The sequence below is a fragment of the Hoplias malabaricus genome, chromosome 3, assembly GCF_029633855.1.
Source record: "Hoplias malabaricus isolate fHopMal1 chromosome 3, fHopMal1.hap1, whole genome shotgun sequence".
NCBI classification, from domain to species: Eukaryota; Metazoa; Chordata; class Actinopteri; order Characiformes; family Erythrinidae; genus Hoplias; species Hoplias malabaricus.
The window spans coordinates 43,120,577-43,133,519 of NC_089802.1; the positions used below are offsets into that span (position 1 = coordinate 43,120,577).

Consider the following 12,943-nt stretch of genomic DNA (forward strand, 5'->3'; position numbering starts at 1 on the left):
ATGAGAAGCACTCCCAACGGATGGATGCTTCATGAGCACATTCATCTACAGACACGCAAGTATCGTCTATATATATATATATATATATATATATATTTCTTTCTCTCTCTCTCTCTCTCTCTCTCTCTCTCTCTCTCTCCCTATCACACACACAGACACACACGCACACACCATTCAAATGTTTGTATTCAGTGTTCTCAGTTAAATAGAAATACATGAATAGAGAACTGTGCAAAAGTCAGAGACCATTCTTCATTTGTTTCATTCCCACTCAACGTAAAATATGAATATGTTTTTACTGTCATTAGGCAATGTACAAATGTAATCCATCCATAGGATGAGCACACACACACAGTGGGCAGCCATCTCAGTAGTTTGGGGTTCCTTGCTCAAAGACACTTCAGCCGTGGAGGTTGAGGGAGGAGTGCTCTTCCTTCACTCCCCCGCCCCCAAGTTTTCCTGCCGCTTGGGTGAACTGAACTAGAGACCCTCCAATCCCAAGACTCCATCTCTAACAGTTAGGACAGGGACACAATCAAACAAAAAGTAAACAGCAAAAGAAAAAGAAAGAACCCCCCTCCCCCAAAAAAACAAACAAACAAACAAAAAAAACGTGCAATGCGTCTAATATGTAAATCATATTATTCAAATAATTAGCAACTTGATTTATGTTTACATTTTGGCACAGTCAAGTACAGACATGGATTTCTATAATACACTCTATAATACAGAGGGCGTGTGCTTGTCTGGTCATATATTAAAACGCTCACTACAATGCAGCACACCCATTATCATCTCATTTACCTTCCTGTTCTCATAGTATCTAATGTTATGGACAAATCTTTGGAACTTCACTGGATGCTTGACAGTAACACTGACACATACACGCACATGCTACCTGCATGTTTACACACAGCAAGGACACAGGGAAGCACGCACACACTCTGTCCACACATCCACACACTTATCAAACACCCAGACACATGATGATGAGAAGTGATGACGATCTGTCATAACAGCCCATTCACTGCACATGATGGAGCGAGCGTTATTATCTCGACACACAGCGAACGCTCCAGAGAGCAATGGCCTCTTCCTAATGCGCACTGCTCATTCTTCCCCTGCGAAGAGAGGCCAGGAATTCCAACCAGCACTCACCTTCACACACACACACACACACACACACACACACACACACACACACACACACAAAACCAAAGATGGTTCATACTGAGCCAAGCACAGGAGGAAGTGCCAGATACTGAGAAGCTCTGGCATTAAAAATCATACTAAACACTAAAATACATGCTTCATGTCCTTAATGAGTCCATATCACTCTTCGTCTTGGTTCTTCATGTCCATATATTTATGTTTAATTTAGTTACATGCAATTCTCACCCACTAGCCAGGTTTTCAATCTGTCACATGAATCCACAAAGCTGCTGGGGCGGTGGTCATGAGATTCGCCACCTATTTTTCAATTTAATTTTCATTAAAGGAATACAATGTAAGAATTGGCTTTTTCTTGTCCTATGAGCACCCCCTACCTGCTGCTGAGTGTAATTCACATTTACAGTAGTGTCGTGAAATCAAGTCTCACACACATCTCTCAATCCCTTGCTCTCTCGCTCACTCACTTTAACACTACCGGCTCTCGCACACTCTCTCCCCGCCTCTTTCAAACAACACACACCTCAGTCACCCCCTCTATCTTTTACTCAGTCATTCATCAAGTGATGTTTACAAAATTAGCGAATGGCTCTGGGACTCCCGCTGATTTTGAGCCAGGGGAATGTGTGTAATTGAATAAAAAAATGTTGATTACATGCTAAAACCCATCTTTCGGTCATAATACACACTGAACCATGTTATTACAACCATAAAGTGCAACTTTGGTAGTAAACTAGCCGTTATAACCAACAGTAAAGCACTCGTAACCAGAATTGATGTCCAATGTTAAAAACTGAGCTAATCCAGCTAAAGTTAGCAGGCGCTAGCCCTCGCTCTCATTTATCAGTAACTCTCAAAACCAGATTATAAAACTGTCCTCAAAAAAGCTTCCACCAACACAAAGTGTAACTTCAGGCATTTAATCCACACAGCAACTGGTGAAAAGCACTTATGACCAAAATCGATGTCTCACGCAAAAAAGTGAGCTAATCTGGCTAAAGTTAGCAGCTGAAAACCCTGGCTCACTGCTCAGTTACTCTCAGAAACTGATTATAACACTTTCATCAACATAACTATCACTAACTAGCACCGCAACACATGAAAAAATACTTACTGATCCAACTTGTGGCCCCGGGTCTGTTTCAGCTCACTCTACTGTGTAAATTCAGTCTAGTATTAAATCCTGTATGGCCACGCATTCTCTCTCTCTCCGCTCCGCCCCATGATTCAGAAGTTGCTTAGTGCAGTAAACCAGAAGAGCACCCAGCGTAGCCACAACAGAGGCTCTATTCTCCCTATTACAGCTCCTCTGAACATTACAATCATTTAGAAACTGTAATTTTAATGTAGAAATACTACATAGTGTTCCTTTAAGGCAACATGATTCAAACACTAATTGCTAACCTTGTAACATTAGATAACAGAAACCCATGTAGGCCAGAGTCATGCAGTGATGAGAGGAGAAGGAATACGACTCTACCCACCCAGAGAGAGAGAGGGGGAAATGGACATAAATAAGTACTATGCTAATGTGTATCACAGAGTCGTAATACACAGCACATTATGCAGATTAGTCAATCAATGCTATCGCTCTCTATACAATGCTTGCACTAATATGAGTTTAAAATATGAGAAGTAGTACACTGCAAGAAGTTCTTCTTCCTTCAGCTGCTCCCGTCAGTGGTCGCTAAAGTGGATCAACCAATCCACACTATCGATTTCGCACCATTTATACGCCGGATGCCCTATTTATCCAGGCTTTGGGACCGGCACCACAACCAATGCATTCCTGGGGCTCCAATCCACCTACCATCATGTGTTTTTAGACCGAAGCACCTGGAAGATACCCAGGTAGATATGGGGAGAACACACCAAACTCCTTACAGACAGTCACCCGGAGCGGGACTTGAAGGGCTTCAACCCTGGAGCTGTGTGACTGTGACACCACCTGCTGCGCCACCTTTCCACACTAGTACACTGCAAGAACACAGCGTGAATCTAGAAATCATTGAAAGTGACTGGGTGTGTTTTTATAACAAAAATGACCACACTACACAAACAGAGCACAAATGATGATGATTCACCAGATTTTAGCACCATGTTCACTTCAAACTAACAATGGTGACTATTCACGTTCTTTGTTCAATGTTAAATTAAATGTGAATTTCTGGCAAAAACCACATTTTTACAGGTTTTTTCAGCATGTTTTTTTTTTATATAAAATTAAACAGCTTTGAGAACACATGTTGGGGAAGCACTTTAGAATGGAACTACAACAATAAGTAGTACAACATAATTAATAACCATTAATCAACAGATTTTTATCCATTTCTAAATCTTTATAAAGTCTGGCACGGTGGTGCAGGTTGTGGGATAAAGTCCCGTTCCGGGTGACTGTCTGTGAGGAGTGTGGTGTGTTCTCCCTGTGTCTGCGTGGGTTTCCTCCGGGTGACTGTCTGTGAGGAGTGTGGTGTGTTCTCCCTGTGTCTGCGTGAGTTTCCTCCAGGTGCTCTGGTTTCCTCCCACAGTCCAAAAACACACGTTGGTAGATGGATTGGTGACTCAAAAGTGTCCGTAAGTGTGAGTGTGTGAGTGAATGTGTGCTCCAGGGTGTGTTCCCACCTCACGCCCAGTGATTCCAGGTAGACTCTGGAGCCAATGTGACCCTGAACTGGATACGCGCTTACAGACAATGAATAAATGAATGAATTAATCATTTTAAAGTGGAGTGGAGCATGATTGTGAAGGAATGTGAAGCAGACTAGGGTTTGATACCCAGCTTGTGCAGGTATGTCATATTTACCTTTAATAGACTCCTTAGTGCATTAGCCTATATTTGGAACATGATAAGTATCTGCATATAAGCATTTGCCAAATGCTGTAAATCTACAGAATGTAAGAAGTCCCTCCGCATTGGTCAGTGGTTAATCTCAGTTCAGTTTCTGGTGTATTAATCTTATTTCTTATTATATCACAGTGTTCCTGAGAAGAAGGAGGTCCATTTTTAAAGTTCTGGTTCCTCTTCATGTTTCTCCATCACCTTCATTATTGGGCTGAACCCAGACTCTGTAAAGCAGCAGGCTGTAGTATAAAGCAGTGGGTAAAACTGAACTGAACTGAACCCAACAGATATAGAATCTGCCATTAATTAGTCACAGAGCAAAGTAAATACATATAAAATGGAGCAACTGTCTGAAAGGTCTGCAAACAGTTTTCCTCTCAGCTTAATTTCCAGCCGATATAATATCAAAGTGTGTCTGAATACTGCAAATGTCAGAGTGAATTCCCAGCGGCTTATACAATCTCCCGCTCTTCCTCTCCAGCTGATTCATCCTCTACAAAACAGCAAATGAAGAGAAGTGAAAAGCGGCTGGTGGATGGAGGACGATCATGAAACAGTCTGGTGCTGGGAGGGAAAATTAAGAAGAAGAAGAAGAAGAAAAAGAAGAAGAAGATGGAGAAAGAGTTTTAATTAAAACGATACAGTAACCGGTAAACAATTGAAATATAATTTGCTAGCTTGGCGGTGAGTGAAGGAGGGCGTCACTGGCGTTGGCGTTTTTAATTAGCGTGGGTGAGGGCGATAGTGCTACTTCACTGGGTTTGGTGAGGACTGAGAGAAAGAGAAAAGGGGGGATGGGAGGAGGGATGGAACCCGAGCTCTCCACCCTCCGTCACTGGAAACAGATTTGAAACCCGACTGTTTCTGCCTGTTTTTCCATCTGCTTTTTAAAAAGCAGATTAGGATTTTTAGGCATTGAGGGCTTGAGAAGAAAGACTACCCTACTGTTCAGTAAAGTCCAGAGTGCATAGGGTTTCTATTTTTATACATTCTTTCAATGGGTTTGGATAGAAATCCATATGGGAGTAAACTGGCTGAAATCTGGCAGATGTGTTACTAACTATTAATATTAAATCATAACATCTATTCCTCAAATACATTCTTATGTTCTGTTATGATCCTGCTCACTGTGTTGCATGAAACTAGCATCAGATAATGGCAATCAATAATAATAATGCCAATAAATCATAATGCTGTCTTTATGACCTTTCTTATCCTTTATGATGTTCACTAATGCTTCAGTTAAAGGGCATAAGGCATGAACACACCTTGGACAGAGCCACAGCCTATAACAGGGCATCACACACTCACCCAGACACTACCTTCACCTTGTCACTGTGCCGCCTTGCAATCAGTTCACAGATCAAAAAATATGTAACACAACATCAAATGTGTGCTGCTGCTCATTTTTCAGAACATGAGCTTCTGTAGAGTCATATACCAAAGCATGCTCTGAGGTCGAGTTCTCTCGTTTGGAGAAGACCACCATAAAACCGCAGCCCCACCAGCAGTGAGTGGTTCCCACAAGTCAAGGTCCCCAGACACTTATCTTAAAGCTGCTCCATCAGGCCGCTTCTGATCTTCAAATAATGACCTCTAGTGGCATGGTACGAGAAGGCTTATTTGGTCAGTAAAGTTGGATTCAGATTCTGATTCAAACGTACATTCTCACATGCTTCACATGTTTGCTATTCTTTTATTGGAATCGGAAGTGCCGTTGCTTTCCCGGAGTTCACGCACACACACACACACACACACACACACACGGTCAACCCTCCATGAACTATTTTCCCATAGAGCTCCTACATGTAAATATAAATATATTGGTGAACACTTGGAAGTAGGTAAAACCACCACATCCATCTGTTTGATGTGTTCACTACATTCAACACATATTCAATACATACAGCAGGTCACAGTATGTGGAACAGTAGCTGTAATAAAAAGTTCTTGCCAATAAAACAATAGGAGGAGGAGGAGAATGCAGTGGAGTAGAAGGACAACAATGCAAAGATTCAATGATAAATAAAGGTGAGTTTGTGTGTGTATGTGTGTGTGTGTGTGTGTAAGGAGGAGGTTTCCCTGTATTTAAAGAAGAGTAAATTTGGGCAAATCCAAGTAACTGTAAAAACGGAATAAAAGTGTATCGCCATCACTCTCTCAATAACACTCTCACCATTCTCACTCACCCTTATTGGTATCCTCTCTCAAACTCATTGTTAAAACATGTGTAAGTGATGTGTACATAACCTCACTGAAGTAATACATACAAATGTCGAAGTACTGAGTATATATGATCATCTGTGTTTTCATTAACATCCTGCAGTTAACAGTGTTTCAGTTTCAACCATGGCTCTATTTCTGAACACTAGTTAACCCAGTCCTTTCTGCGCTGATATTTTAAAGCAACTGGTGGCCTAGGAGTGATTGTCGGATGCACTGTGTGTCCCCTCGTCTAACAGTAAGGAGTATGGGGACAGTGGTAAGGGTGGTGAGATGGTCCAGGGGTGGGGCAAGAGAAAATATCCCTTATTTTCAGAGCCCACTGTTAAACATGTATGATCACACAAACTCCTGAAGGTTTGACTGAAGCTCCCCTCACTCTCCTCTGCTTGTTTTTTCCTTTTTTTCAATTCCTCTCATTCTGCCAAAGCCTCAAAAAAGAGAACGGAAAAAGGGGACAGCAACATCCACACGAAGGTGGCTAATCCCTCCATTCAAACAAGTGAAAGCGGCTCTTCCTCCCCTTTCATCCACACACAATTAGCCCAGTCTTTCCATTTTGCTCTAATAACCACCATTTCTGCCACTATCTCCAGCCACAATAGAGACCCCATACGACAGACGTTTTCGAGGGGGACAGTTGCCTGCAGAGGGGATTTAAACAACAAAAAAAAAACTTCACGCTGAATAATGAATGCTAACCGAGTTGGGTTTTTTGGGGTTTTTTTTATTAGCATTTTGTCAGCACTAAATGCTTAAGGCCTTTGTGTCAAATGCTAAGCTTCTTGGTACTGACAGCACGACAGCTATCAATGTCAATACAGTCAGGAGAGTTCAAGTCAAAGTGGTTAAAACACCAGTGATGTACATTAACATTCCCCTCATCTCCATGTACTGGATAAATAATCTCAGGCTAATTAGCTTGACTTAGAGTGGAGCAGGCTCTGGTCAACGGCGTATCTTCCAGATCTTTCTTTAGTATGATCACAATATCTTTTTTTAATTTAGTTCCTCTGAGGTCCTTCACTTCAGGCTTTTACAGAGTTTTTCCTCTTGCTTTATAGCACAATGTAAAGAATCACTATGTACATAAAACTGACCTTCACTGACCAATCCAAACTCCACAAGTGCTCAAAAAGATGCCCCAAAGCAACTGTTGCTAGATTAGACAAGCCTTACAGAAAAAGCTCATATATATGAATATAAATAGAAACCAACAAGCACTTTAAAGCACTGTCATATCTGCAATTAAATGATTTGCTCAAGTCCCTGAGGTACTTGTAATATCATTTACAGTTTTGGCTTGCATTCTGAGACAATGTCTGCTGTAGTGGCAAACTATACACTATTTAATATCTGATTGTATGATTCCAGTAAGAGCAATCCATACAGCACCATGAGCTGTACTGTAAAATACGAGCCAAAAGCATTTTTCTGAAGCAGCAAAAATCCTTGTCTTCTGGACAAGGAACGTCTTCTGTTAGAGACGTTAATAAAAGGCATTTACACTTGGCTGGAGAGTCTGCTTGACTTGTATAAAACATAACATGTAACTGATATGAATAAACCGATATAAAACCAAACTGAATGAAAATTATTTATACTAAATAATTAAAGCTTCAAAATCAAGTCAATTTCATTGACTTGTAACAGGGGGAATAGAGCCTTTTTTGCTACTTAAAGCTCAGCACTGCAGAAACTGCATTATGCAACATTTTCTTCTCCCACTGTACCGCAGCATTAACCCATGGCTTTGTATTAACCAAGTTCTGTCCTGCCTCTGAGTATCACAGTTCAATCAGGACCCAAGAGATTTGGCAGAAGTACTGCTACAGTGCTTTGAAAATGAATTAAAGTACAGAGTTCCAGAAGCAAAAACCCAAATCTTACCTAGTGTTCCTTTAATTCATCACATCTGCCCAGTTAGCTGCTGGCTAACATTAGTTTTGTTCATTTTGCTTCGCTGAAAACACATTGAACCCAAATAACACTGGTCTTTTTCAGTCTACTGTGCAAAATGAAAAAAGTCCCATTGTTGACAAACCCATGTAGCTGGTAAAGGTGGGAGTGGTAGCACAGAGCCAGCTGTTCACAGAGCTTTTTGAGAGCTGGAGGGAGCACAAAGTTTGGAGGTGGCTGCCTCATAATTGTCTTTGCAGGAAAAAAGCCTGGAAAATACAGGATTTTTGTCGGTTTGGATCACCTTCGTTAGTCTATTCATTATAAAATTTTGACACAATTTAAAGAGCAGATGGTGGTTACAAATGAAGCCCAGAAAAGGACAGTCACAGAAATAGAGAATCAAGCAATAGATTACAATCAGACATCTCCTCTGTGATCTCTTTAACAGATATCTCCTGTTCGGGCTCGATCCCATTCTCTTCTGATCCAAACCCCTCCCACTCACTTTCGCAGCCCGCCCACTTCACACACGATCCTCAGCGGCTTTTCCTCTGGTGCCCATTCAGTAATAAGCGCCGATAATTAGACGAAAAACTGTTTGGCTGTTTGACCTGCACTAATTAGAAAGTTTGCAGGCTTGGCAGCAGGACTCAGCGCTGGATAATGAATCATAAAATGCTTCATTATGGCTGAGTCGAGGAAACGTCCTCCATCTCAATAAATGGCCGCGGAGAGCAATCATGAAGCCCACCAGCCGCTCTGTTTAGCCCCCAGAAAGTCTCCGGCCTGCTCATTTCATACACCGTCCCTCTGTTTCTCACACACATTTTTTTCCTTCCAATACCAGTAAAGACATTAACTAATTACACATAAAGACACAATCATTTAGATAGAATTTAGTGACAGAGTGTCAGACACTGTTTTGAAAATGCAAACATATCCAGCCAAAAGTGTCCAGTGAGCACTGACTGGACTGGATCGGACGTCTTCAAAGCTGGACCTTGGATCCAGGTTCCCGGTCGGGACTTTAAAATGGCTGGCTAGTTGTTACATTAGCAGTTGCAGCTATAGTGTTATAAAATCCTGGCTTGGAACCTGGATCCAAGATCCGGATTTATAGTCTTCTGGACTAGAGGATGACTGACAGAAATTGTTCAGCAACTGCTTAATCCCTGTCTGGGAAACCACCCCACAGTGTTTAAAAACTCAAGCAGCACTGCTGTGTCTGATCCAATATTTACCAGTGCAACACACAATAACACACCACTGCTCCATAGCCTTATGCTGGGTGGTCTTTTCTACCAATGATATGAAGGAGCGATGGTGTCACTGTTTCAATATTCCACTCACCATTGTAAGTTCTGACTAGGTCTGTAGTTGATTTATGTTTTAACTTGTAGGTTGGGGTGTAGGAAACTGTGATGCGTCGCCATGTTCTGTGTGGCTTGCAGTTTGGACATGCTGTTATGTGCTGTATCTGGTCAGTGCTTGCCTACAGGTTATACAAGTTGTTTGCGTGCAGTTGTACTACAGTGCCAGCAATGGGGACACCTTATAGGAGCCGCATTCACTAATTAGACGGATTGTCTGGACATATACTGAATCTCTTGCAAACATGCTTTGTTTTACTGAGGCATTTTCTTGTTAATGCAATACAACTGTAAGTGATTATACTGAGATATTATAGGCTCTACATCTACATCCTATGATACACTTCTGTAATTATTTTATAATCGTTAATTCTATGTAACAGCTATTAACCAGCAACCAGATACATCACTACACATCACAAAGAGCTCTATCATGAATATGCATGCATTTGCCTATATCTATACTCCACGTCTGTGTCATAATGACCTCATTACGCTTAACATTAACTTGTAGATAAAGGATTCATAATGGCCTCCATATGTATCGCCACTGCTCCAATTGTGCCGCACACATGAATGTGCAGGGAATTGTAAATGACTAACTATGAGGCTCTGTTCACTCTTCATTTCCGAAGCAGCCCTTCAAGCACACGCTGACCTATGTGAATGTGGCCTTCTCCATGTCCTTCTTAGCCAGATAGCTTTAAAAAGAGGTCCCAGCCTCTCTGTTTCCCTGACGGTTATTAATCCGCCTCCTCCAGACACCAGGGGCTTTTTGTCCTGAGCCCTAGAGCCCCCCTGCCTACAGATGCTGGACCTCGGGCAGAATTAGAGTGAAGCTGAGAGGTCATCACTTCCTTCCTGACATGGAACTACAATTCCCATGAGCCTCTCTTTTGTCTGAGGCCAGAGGCTCAAACCCCACATGTGCTTATTGATCAGAGTGGTCACTGCACTCACAGTCTAAATGATTATAGCACAGGGAAAGCCTGCTGAGATTTCTGATTATATTGATCCAGCACTGAGGCCGAGGAAAAGCTTCCACTACTACAAAGGCCCATGGGAAACATAAGCTGTGGCGTGCTGCTGTGCCTAATAGCTGACAGTCACCTGAAGAAAAATCTAGATTCGCCTCTTCTAGAGATGTATTTAAAGGAACATTCTTGGCCAAATCAACCTTGGACTTAAAATGAAAACTCCTAGACATAAAAATGATATTCAGGCAATACACTCACAGCATGATGCAAAAATCTGTTTCCAGCCATTCAGCAACTACTAATGACTTATATATATTTGGTCTACAGCTATTATTGGTAGTGGCCAACATCTGAGGACACCAGTTTATCCATTATTTCTTCTGAAAAAAATATATATGTCTAAATACTCCTTTAATTTTTACATTTTTTTTCACCAAATCCAATACAGTCAGAGAATGTTTCCTCACCATCTGCCAGCTCTCTGGTCTGTGTAAATGTCCAGTGTTTGTACGCAGCCCTGGCTCTGTAAATGGGAAATAAATGAAGTGTCTCTGTCCGAACTGGCTCTTCCACGAAAAGGCATTTGGAGGTGCTCGTAAACTGTAGAGAGCTCAGAGCGTTGAAAAATGTTGCTCTAGTAATTCTCCAGAGGTGGTTAATGTTGTCTTATTTTTGATGTTACACTTACATCACTCAAGGAAGAACTGACTCCAAACAGGGTAATAAAAGCACTAAGTACATGAAAGTAAACGCAAACGGAAAATACTACAAAAAGAATCAGCTCGACTAACAAGTGGGTTTCTGTGGTAACACAAACAGTGAATGAAAACTTACAGACAAGTAAAAATTATTCACAGTCGCTACAGTGTCCTACTTAAACACATTGTCCAACTTAAAAGATTCTGAATGAACACTAACTAAAGGGAGAGTCATCATTCCAGAGAATGCAGTTTCACGGTTGGGGGCTTTAAAGCCTCTAGCTGATGCTTCACACTAGCATTATAAGGGATGTCTACAATCTTTCAGAGGTACAATGTATCATTCACACTTATCCTACTTACCAGTTACAGTAAAATCATGTCTTATGCATCAGGGGATGTTTTAAGAAACAATTTTATGTAATCGTTTTAGTGCTGTGGCTTTTAGGTGTATTAAATTCTACAGACATCTAGTATATTTAATATACTCAAATTTTTCTTTGGTCATGTACAACAGGAGCATAATAAATCTGACCACTGCAGATATCTGATCCCTGTATGTGGATAAACACTGACAAAAATGCAGATATTTATTATTTGTCATGGTCCTGTGGCACAGAGACAGTAGCAGAACTGTGTGGTTTTTTTTATTTATTCTAGAGTGAATGGCGTTGTCTTTTTCGGAGAAGCGCTCATATCATTCCAGGAAATCTTATCAAAGGATGAAGAGAAAAAGCTGCAATTCAGCTGGGACTGTCAGCTGGAAAATCCACCACAAAATCCAGAGCCCACATCAGATCAGATCACAGCAATCTCAGGATATTTCTGCCCGACTCGGCTTGTCAGCTTAAATTGAAGCCAAAATAGTTTGATAGTGTTTTGCTGTTACGGGATGTCATCATGGATGAGATCTGCTAGCCAAATAAATGAGGCTGTCTATGAATAGTCGGGTACAAAGTGTGCATGTCTGTGTGTGCGCGTTGTGTGTATCTGGATAACAAAGAGAGAGCTTGACAAAGAAGACCTTTCACCTTTGCTGGTTCTACCACAATATTTGATAAATAGATCATATTTGATAAATAGATCATTTTGAAAAAAGCTGATAAAAAATGAATGCACTGGACCTTTATTGGTAATAAAACCACAATAAGAACACATTCCCTAAAGACTGTAGCCCTAATGTGTCATCAATCTAATTATTATAATTAAAATAAGACAACAATGCAAATGAATGCTCTCACCAGCCAAAGTAATACACACAAGAGTAATATAACGAGTTTGGAGCGGCCATCTTTAATTGATTAAACTCTTATTAAAATTAATTTACCTATCATTTCTTCAGAGAAATGAATAAAATACAGTTTAAATCATGCAGCTCATCTCATGCATCGTTTTCTAGCCATGTATTTTGTGATCGTTGAAGGGCTACTGTACAAAGATTGTCAAGATTGACTGTGTTTGGTTGTTTTTTCTCGCTCTGTGACTCATCAAAAACAAGGAGTTGATTATATGATTAACATAATCAACAGCAAATGCCCTCATGCTGTGGATGAACTGTTTGTAAGTGTACAATGTGGAAAGAAGATAAAGGCTCTCTCTGAAACAGTAGGAAACCGAGCACTCACAGCCCTTGTAGATGTCCGTGGGGATCTGCACCGCTGTGTACGAGTAGTTGACTTTGTTTTTGAAGTTGGGGTCATCCACAAACTCTAGAGTAAGAGAGTTGGGGTTCTCCAGCAGGTTGTCAATATCGCCATCGTC

At 41.0% G+C, this 12,943-nt stretch overlaps 1 protein-coding gene across 1 annotated transcript in view; it reads right to left on the reverse strand.

Annotated features, from left to right (window-relative positions):
* cacna2d2a (calcium channel, voltage-dependent, alpha 2/delta subunit 2a) overlaps positions 1-12,943 on the reverse strand; it is a 275,566-nt gene that overhangs the window by 75,375 nt on the left and 187,248 nt on the right. Inside the window, exon 6 of the mRNA XM_066664996.1 lies at positions 12,808-12,943. This exon is cut by the window's right edge and continues 3 nt beyond it. Within this exon, the coding sequence (XP_066521093.1) occupies positions 12,808-12,943 (136 nt within the window). The remainder of the gene's footprint in view (positions 1-12,807) is intronic.